Source organism: Colossoma macropomum, unplaced genomic scaffold (genome assembly GCF_904425465.1).
Source record: "Colossoma macropomum unplaced genomic scaffold, Colossoma_macropomum, whole genome shotgun sequence".
In the NCBI taxonomy this organism is placed as follows: Eukaryota; Metazoa; Chordata; class Actinopteri; order Characiformes; family Serrasalmidae; genus Colossoma; species Colossoma macropomum.
This window is the reverse complement of record NW_023494806.1, coordinates 23,943,611-23,953,482: the sequence shown is the minus strand read 5'-3', so window position 1 is coordinate 23,953,482 and position 9,872 is coordinate 23,943,611. Positions and strand designations below refer to the sequence as shown.

Below are 9,872 nucleotides of genomic sequence, written 5' to 3'. Positions count from 1 at the left end.
TGAGAAACTTACTGAGTCAGAATTGTTCACAGTGGTGGTGATTGGAACCAGATGTCCACCTCTAAAAGCTCCCTCGCTTAAAGTTATTACATGACATGGTTATGAATTCACTACCTGATGTCTGAGACACTGTTTTATGATAGATTTGAAAAGATTTTGGCCTTAAACTCCATTCATGGTGGAAGGATACAAGCAGGGCACTGTGAGGCAAAAGAGTCCCCAAAGAAAACTTATTATTTCAGATTTTCCACTGTTTTCCATCATCAACATTCCATATAAACTCAGAAGATAGTAAATAAAATGTCTATATCTGTGTTGTAGTCATGGCGACCCCTGGTTCCTATCACCACCACTGTAAAGACATCTGAACCATTTCACACCAAACCGTTCTGAATCACTCTGTGAATGTCCCAACGCCAGAGCACTTCATGACTGATTTACTACTCTTTATTTAAATTCACAGACACAACATTGAGCGTTTTCTTCTCATCACAGCGTTTATTATCTCATAAACATACAGAAATGCAGCAGAGTGGAACTCCACAGTATTACAGTATAAAAGATTTGGGCCTCGTATTAAAGGCCAGCGAGGATTGGCCTGCAACACCTCAACCTCTCACACAGCTCACTGATTAATACCTAAAGAACACAGTAACGACGTCTACAGGTTCATTAACTACGACTATAAGAATTCATTAATAATGAACAAAATGTCCTAACAGCGTCTAATGAGCTCCAAGCATTAGCACCATAACAGCAGCACACGGCTCACACAGCAAACACGTTCTCACACACCCACATCTGGAAGTGATGTAACTCTGTTACACGACTCGGTCAGCTCAGAAAACCCTCAGTGCAGTCAGTCACTGGAAACCCATCAGGTTAGACATGCTAAGTGTTCATTACAAGCAATGATAGAAATAATGTGTTTTTCCCATTAAAAGATTAGTTTGGCAAAAAAATCCTCCACAGCTAAAAAGGTAAAGGGCATGTTTGGAGTCTGAAGTTCGCTTCTTTAGCTTTAGCAGTGGAGCTACAAGGCTAATGTAGCTAACAAGCCAACAGGTAATGGAAGTGTATACCCCAGTAATAGCAGAGTCAGTTTAAGGGGAGCCTTCACATTTCTCTCATTATAAAACAAAATATGACTGCAAACACCCACAAGAGAGCCCTCAATGAATGAGCTGAAAGGAGCTGCATGGCTAAAAACAAATAAAATGACACATTTCTAACCATTTGTGAGGAATTTTAGCAAGACAAAGAACACTGAATGTTAACAAACCACTTAAAATGTTCCTGTATTTTTCTGTTTTTCTCCAGCAAACAGGTTTTGGGTTGTAGGATGTTAGCATTACTGCTACTGTGTGCTGAATGCTTGATTTTACTGCTAACAGTTGCACCCAAAAGCTCCTTAGGAACCCATTCATTTTGGACTCTCCCAGACGAGCAGTCCAGTGTCAGGTAAACCCAGAGGACACCAGTGAGTAGCAGTTCTTCTCACTTCTCTGTGGTAAAAAGACGATAAAATGGAGGCTACTACCGTTTTAGCTATGCTAACGTACTTCAGTCCATGTTTATAGATAACAGTGAGTCATACAGGGTCAGAAACCACCTAATCAAGACTATTAGAGATGCTGACCACCTCCACACACATTGAGACGAGTGTGTGATGATTCAGGCATGCGGTTATTATCATGCTAACTGTCAATGATAATAAGCTTCCGTTACCTGTTAGCTACATTAGCCTCATAGCTCCAGAGCTAAACTAAAACATGTCCTGGCTGACTGACTACATTTGAGGTATGAGAAAATGTGTAAATTTGATTTTTTGACTGAAATTTGACTGATTGCATAAGAAATTTGTGAGGTTTTGAAGGTTTTGAACGGAAATGAAGCAGGACGGTGGTAAAACGGCTGGTCACATTGTGCTTCTGCACGTTTGTGTGATCAGAATATCAGCATTCATGTCATTTACAGTGATCACAATATGAAAACATGTTGAGCTAAAAGTATAGAACATTTGCTAATTTAAAAAAAAAGCACATAAGTAAATGTGAATCATCACTAAAAAGCACCTAAACGGTTCACCCTGGTTTTCGATGGTACACTGAACAGCCTGGAAAATTCACAGTTTCGGCCTTCTGCTCTTTCTCTTCGTCCTCATCATAATCATGTGCAATAAAACAAACATGTTACCAACGATTATAACATCATCTTGTGAATCAGTTCACCGACGTTGTATTTTACATTTATGACTGATGTATCTGTGAGTTTGATGACCGTTATTGCACATTAGCATTCACCACTTACTCGTCTGGAAGGATTTTACTGTGATTTTTACGATCGTCTGACTGAGGATGGGTCAGTAAATCATACCAGAAGCAATGCAGATTCTCACCACCTCCAGTGCAGCACTGGTTTAAGGTTCTTGTGCTTTAGAATTGCTTTATAACTGACACCGATAACCACAACATGCCTTTAATCAGACAGACGGTGGCTCAGATTCAAGAGCACCAATCAGGTATTTGGTTCCGAAAGCTCGGTTTCTTGAAGGCTCGTATCTCCAGTGGGTTCACGGCTCCGGAGGAGGAATCTAAGAGCGGTCTAAGACGCTGCAGGAGGGAAACATGACGGGCACATAAGGGCAGCATGAAGTTCAAGTAAACAACAACTTTGTGTGCTTGAGTTTGTTTGTTTGTGGTCCAGCATTGTCGCTCAAGGTGTCGATGATGACCTCCGACCTCCGGCAGTGTTACGTCCTGCAGGTGAGGCAGCACTGTCTGCGGATGGAGCGAAGAACGCAGCGACCCAGCAGCTTCAGCTTGGCACAGAAACGAGTGGACATGCTGTTCCTCTTACACACCGGAACATCTGCACACAAGCAAACACAAAAACACAGCATCAGCGATGAACACTGAACAGAATATATACGTCATAAACACAAGCTGCTGTAGTTTATATGGATTACTTCTGTATTTGTAATTGTATGGAATATGGAGATTATAAACCTTCAATCCATGCCATGATTATGATTTGATTTTACCTGAATCAGTTCTGCACTCCTCCAGGCTGCACTTGCGGACACTGTCCGGTTTGTTGTTTTTTGCACACAGGCTGCTCTTCTGCTCCTCGCCTGAATCCGTATTGGTACATCTCACCACTCGCTTCTGTACTCCATCACCACAGCTCACAGAGCACTGACACCGACACACAGTGGAAGTTAGAACATCCCTTTAAAAGTTAGAGCCGTTAAATTGTTAAAAAAGCAGTATATTATATAAAAGGGGAACTCCACCAATTTTCCAGATTTGCATAATTAAACAGTTAAAACATAAACAGAGTGGTTCAGAGTGGTTTGGTGTGAAACGCTCTGTTCTAGAGAAACTCACAGAGTCAGAATTGTTCACAGTGGTGGTGATAGGAACCAGACGTCCACCTCTAAAAGCTCCCTCACAGGAAGTTACTACATGAAATGGTTATGAATTCACTGCCTGATGTCTGAGACGCTGTTTTATGATAGTTTTATGAAGAGTTTGGTCCTAAAACATATGTTTAAAAATGAAATACATGCAGAGTGTTGTGAGGCAAATTAATCCCAAAAGAAAACTTATTATTTCAGATTTTCCACTATTTTCCATCATCAACATTCCATATAAACTCAGAAGACTCGTGTTGGTTCACTGGTGGTTCTGGATAGTAAATAAAATGTCTATATTTGTGTTGTAGTCATGGCGACCCCTGGTTCCTATCACCACCACTGTAAAGACATCTGAACCATTTCACACCAAACCACTCTGAATCACTCTGTTTACATCTCACACACTGAATTATGGATAAATATTGAAAATGTATTGAATTATCCTTTATGGCTTTAAAGGGTTCTTCACACTCACAAATCTCTTTTCAAGCATGGTTCTTTGCAGCTTTTTTAAAAAGAGCACAGCTTTCACTGAATATTACCAACATTAGCACTAGCTCCTTTAACGAATGCACTGAATAATCACGAATGATTGTGTTTTCAGGTAGAGATGACAAAACCTGTGAATAGAACGTACATATTTCTGTGCTGTGGTCAGTTACTAGTGCCACCTAGTGGACAACAATCCAGCTTGAAGAACTGAGCAACAATTCTTATAACTTCTTAAGCCTCAGTTACTTTAAAACATACTTTATTTTCATGTATCTGTATTATTTAATCTGTATTATTTCATTAGAGAAACTAATGCTAATGTTGCTAATAATCACTGACAGCTAGCATCCACCCATTAGCAGTAAGTTAACTGGTGGCTACTGGCTTCTGCATACTATGTTAACTATGTTCCTGTGTCTTTGTGAATTGTACAACAAATTTCCTGTGATATTAAAAATTAAATAATGAAAATAAAAAATACACGTTTATAAGAAGTGTTTATATTGTATTTTTGTTATTTTTCGGATGCCTCTTAACATCAGTCCAGGGTCCACAATGGAATATGAGCCTTTTTGGCTAACTATGGCTCATTTACAGTTGTACTGATATGGTTTATTAATAGGCATTGTCCCATAAATAAATTAAATAAAAAAAGAGAAAAGAGGTTAAAGCTGAAAAAAGACCACGTTGGCACACTTGGTCTGGCATCACTCATTCAAATAGTTGTCCTAATAATGACAGTGTTGTGATACTGACCTCCTGCCAGGGGTCAGTGGTCCAGGCCACACAGGGCTGAAGGTTACAGGGGGCGGTGCTGTTGGGCCGGAGCATAGCGTTACAGCGTCCGTCCTCTGGACAGAACACCAACCTCTCCACCACACCTTCACCACAGCTTTTAGAGCACTAGATACACAGATGGACAGAAAGAGAGCAGATACAATTAAGGAAACAATAGGAACCAGGAGTAAAACGACCCCAGACCATCTACCACTTCGGTAAACAGTGAAGTCAGGGGTGTTACAGTGAGAGAGTGGAGGTCAGTACCGATCCCCAGGGTAAGTGCGCCCACTGCAGGCAAGGTTGGGTACTGCAGGGCAGAGTGCGGGGGGGCCGGGAGGCCAGAGCCTGGCAGTGAAACGGCCTCAGCGCCCGTCCACTCTGAGAGTCAACACACTGCACGTCACGCTGCTTCTTACCACCAACACAACCCTCTGGACACTGCGCACACACACAAACAGTAAGTCAGAAAAGTGAGCAGTTTCATGTTGCCCTCTAGTGGCTGTCTTTGATATCGCAGCAGTTTCTGCTCTACAGTGGTACAGTGTGTATGACTGGGCACTGACCGACCTGCTCAATGGTTACGTGCATGTGTGTGTGAGTGCTCACCCTGCTCCACTTGGACGTGTGCCAGGTAGCGCAGGGTTTGAGGTTGCAGTGCTGCGCCGGTTCAGGTTTCTTCACACTGCTGCAGTCAGCGTCCAACCCGGAACTGCAGGAAACTCTCCGCCAAACTGCACCTAAACCACAGCTCACTGAACACTGACACAAACACAGACAGGTCAGAGACACGGCCCACCAGCACTGACACTTTAAAACGTGGTAAAATTGTGTTGACGCTGTAAATATTTACCTCACTCCAGTTGCCCACCACCCAGAATGCCGCTGTGCTGGGTCCCGCTCCACCTGGGGCATGTGCGGGTGTTTTTTGGCCTTTGGCTTTGCTGGGGCTCCTGGCTGTGAGGATCTTCTTAAGCTTTGTGTGGGTGACGACAGGGGAGTGGTGTCTCTCAGACTGACCGCTGCTGTCCCTCGCCGTCTTCCGTGTTGGTGTATATGAGGCAGGTGTGGTGTGGAGGTGTGCAGTTGCTTTGGCATTATGGCCATTGTAAGGGTGGTCTCTGATGGTGGCCACAGCAACCTTGGTGTATGCGTGTGTTTTAATGGCTGGTGTAGATGTGGTCAGAAGAACGCGTGTGGGTTCAGCAGTACAGTGCGGTTTAGCTGTGGTCAGCGGTGTGTGCGGGGGTGCGGTTGTGGTCAGAGGGGGCCGGATGGTAAACACACTCTGTCTCTCATCACCTCCATCTTCTTCCACTATGTAGTCGTAACCTGGTGTGTACCTGGAGCCTCTGTCGGGCGGCTGTAGGTCAGCGCTGCCCTCCTCATCCTCACTGACCCCAGGATTGGCCTGGATGATAAAGCAATAACAACTACTATAAAAATCAAACATTTTTTCAATTTCAATAACGTATGTAGATTCAATTATGTGTCTGTTTTCAGTCCAGTATTAGCAGTCAAGGCTTATACTGTAAACAGGTGCTACTTTAGTACACTAGGTGGCACTATGTGAGCTTTACAGGAGAAAAAGTGCAGCTTTTAACAGCACCAAAGTGTATGAAATACCTGCAGGGTTCACTACAGACCCTACAGCACAATATTATCACCATACTTGAAACATGATACACGTGTATTGTGATGTTTAAAGGGCCCTTAGCATGGAAAACCACATTTCTCTCACTTTCTTGAAATACAGGAGTTTAACTCCTTAAAATCCCAGGCTTATTATTCAATAACTACAGGGACTTCAGTGCAAACTGGCTGAGCTTTTCTTAGGTTATAGAAGTGCATAATAAAACTTGGGCTGCTGGTGGGCTCTGGCCATTTAAGGAGTATATAAAATAGTCTATAAACGTTGTGAAAGTTCCACGTCATTTCCACCTATTCAGCCAACAGCAGTTAACACATTCATCTTCAAAGCCGCACTGGGTGCTGGAGCTTATCCGAGCGCTCACTGGGAGGAAGGCAGGAAACACCCTGGACAGGTCACCAGTCCATCACAGGGCAGACACACATACCTAGGGGGGCAATTTAGCATGTCCAACTGGCCTGACTGCATGTCTTTACACTGTGTGAGGAAACTCACACAGAAAGGACTCCGGTCGCCCGACTGGGGAATCGAACCCAGATCCTTCTTGCTGAGAGGTGACAGCAACATCCCTACAGTTTAGCCCAGCCAGTGTTTCAGCTCTGAGTGCTTTTTGAATGAGCACAGCCAATCAGAATATAGCACATTTACATTTATCAGTTTCATTTGCATATATCAGTCTTAAAGGCACATCAACAAAAACAGCCTGTTTAATTCTAAGGGATTACAAATGGTCACATCGAATTGAATTATGGCTACATTTGGTGCATAAAACCACAAAAACATTATAACTGAAGATGTATGATATGGGCCCTTTAAAAACTGGTGCAGTGCTAAGTATTGAGATGTGATAGCAATTTATCATTATTATTATTACTATTATTATTATTATTATTATTATTGTTATTATTGAAAACTGCCAGAATAAGCCTTTTGTTTTCTTCAGATTGCAAATACCTATTCAGTTTTTTATTAAAATAAAAATAATTATTTTTATTCTAATATTGAGCATTAAGAAATGTACATAGTACTTATCAATGACTGCTCATAATACATGATATGGAAAAAATTATTGTGATAAGATTTGTTGTCCAGTCCTACCGTGGTGTGCGTGTGGTCCTCTGCGCTGCCGTTCTTCACTAGGATGAAATCCTGATCGTCCTCGTGGAGCACGTCTGGGACCGGTGTGCGTGTGGGAGCTGGTGGGGTCCTGGTGGTGTGGGTAGGGACTTTGGGGGTGGGTTTTTGAGGGTGGGGGCGGGGCCTGTGGTTGGAGGAGCAGCTCTGGAGGTTACAGAAGGTGGTGGAGCGAGGTCGGGTCACGGGGTCACAGGACACCTTGGGTTCGGTCAAACACCTCACAGTACGGGACTTCACCCCTCCACCGCAGCTGAGAGAACACTGCAGGACAAAAGAAGACAGTCAGTGGACGAGCATCCGGACAGGAATGACACAAAACAGATAAAGAAACACAATTCAGTGCAAAACTTTAAATGGCAAACTTTAAACTGTGTAAATCTGATTTTTCTGTGGTGAAATTTTTTTCTCAATGATTGACGGGCACCTCCCGTCTGACCCCGCGACCCCGTGACCTCACCTCGCTCCAGTTGCCTACAGCCCAGGTTGACCCACAGGTGACGTCTCTGTTGCAGGGCACGGCCAGTTTGGGTTTAGGGAGATGTTTACAGTCTCCAGGGGGCAGCACCCGCTCCTCTCCGCCCGCAGTCCGCACACACAGAACCGCCCGCCTCCGCAGACCCCCTGACCCACAGGAGGACGAACACGGCTGCCATCCCCCCACCCACCACCTGGGGGCAGTAAACAGACTCTTCAGTTGAAACTGTTCAGAAGCAGATGCACTAGATTACAAACTTTTACAGTGTTTAGGGTGGAGAGACGCTGACCTGGCTGGACAGTCCCTGTTCTTACACTTGCGATGTTGGTCATCCGGCCGAGTGTTCGGGTCACACAGGGCCTCGTCCACCACGCCCATGTCCTCCTCAAAACAGCGCACGGGCTGCTGCTGCTCACCTGAACGAGAGAACGGGGTCAGCAACTATAATGCACTGGTTATAATATTATCACATTGACTATAATGCACCGAAAGTAATTATGACATCAGCATCATAATGCACTAATGGTGATGATGACATCAGAAACCAAAATGCAATTATGGTAATAATGACATCAGCAAATATAATGCACAGATGGTAATTATATCAGCAAGTATAATGCACTGGTTATAATTATGACATTGACTATAACACACTGAAAGTAATTATGACATCATCACCATAGTGCATGGATGGTAATTATGACATCAGCAACTATAATGCAATGGTTATAATTATGACATCAACTGTAATGCACTGATGGCAACGATGACATCACGACTATAATGCACTGATGGTAATAATGACATCAGCGACTATAAACAGTGGTTATAACTATGGCATTGACTGTAATGCATTGAAAGTAACCAGAACCATAATGCACTGATGGTAATTATGACAATTGCAACCATAATGCACTTCATGTATAAATATATATGATTTTAATTCTTCTTTTAGCAGAGCTTTTATACAACCTGTGGTTCTCAATCCAAGACCATGTTTTGTGAATGTGAAATGAGGTGTACTTCTCCACCTAGCCCACAGGAGGCGCTGCAGTCGGTCCAGGCTCCGTATTTCCAGCTGTATTCAGGCTCCAGCAGCTCGTTACCGGTCAGGCGGCTCTTCTTCACTGTGAACTCAAAACGCACTCCTGGGTTTGGCTCCTGGAACAGCAGCTGCAAAGAGAAATATTATATTAAATATTATTATTGTATCTTTTGTCCTTGTACAATTAAAAGTATAAATAAAGACATCTTTTTTCAAGGCAATGTTTGGTCCAGATACCAGACATGTCAGATATTATATTACAACCTGACAGTTAGCGCTATTGAACTGAGCAAGAAAAAATAAATAATTATTTTACACGAATACAGAAATAGAAAAGTACAATATATAAAATGTATAAATCAAATTATTCATATTTTATCATTTATATTTGATGCTAAATGAAAATGTGTGAAAATCAGTTACTACACACATTATTGTGTGTGTGTGTGTGTGTGTGTGTGTGTGTACCTGCACCATGACTGGCTGTGTGGTGGGTCCAGGAGAAGTGAGGTTCTCCAGGTTACCATGACGATCGTAGTAGAATTTGGCTCCGCCTACTCTGTACTCTCCATTCCACTGGATGATAAAATTCCCGTTGAGGAAATAATCCTCCGAATCTGCCGCACGCACGGCCAGGAAGTTCCCTGCCTCCTGCACCTCCTGGATGAGGATGTCCCGTGCTCCCTCTGGGATCAGCAGCATGTCTACATAACCTGACACACATACAAACTCAGTTACTGATAATACTGTAATGGAAAAGCTCCTAGAAAAGCCCCTATCAGTACAGTCTAACAGCATGATGTTCACTCACTGCTTAATCTGCATGATCATCAGCCGACATCTGTGTTCAGGTGAGCTGTATGGAATGTGTGATGGA

The 9,872-nt window shown here is 43.1% G+C and overlaps 1 protein-coding gene across 1 annotated transcript in view; it reads right to left on the bottom strand.

Moving 5' to 3' along the window:
• Window positions 1-486: 486 nt before the first annotated feature.
• The window catches only part of adamts12 (ADAM metallopeptidase with thrombospondin type 1 motif, 12), a 31,063-nt gene continuing 21,677 nt past the window's right edge, over window positions 487-9,872 (bottom strand). Inside the window, 11 exon segments of the mRNA XM_036598086.1 lie at window positions 487-2,871; window positions 3,044-3,197; window positions 4,667-4,813; window positions 4,955-5,128; window positions 5,297-5,449; window positions 5,541-6,098; window positions 7,437-7,736; window positions 7,933-8,143; window positions 8,240-8,366; window positions 8,982-9,123; window positions 9,464-9,708. Of these exon segments, the coding sequence (XP_036453979.1) occupies window positions 2,753-2,871; window positions 3,044-3,197; window positions 4,667-4,813; window positions 4,955-5,128; window positions 5,297-5,449; window positions 5,541-6,098; window positions 7,437-7,736; window positions 7,933-8,143; window positions 8,240-8,366; window positions 8,982-9,123; window positions 9,464-9,708 (2,330 nt within the window). The 3' untranslated portion in view covers window positions 487-2,752.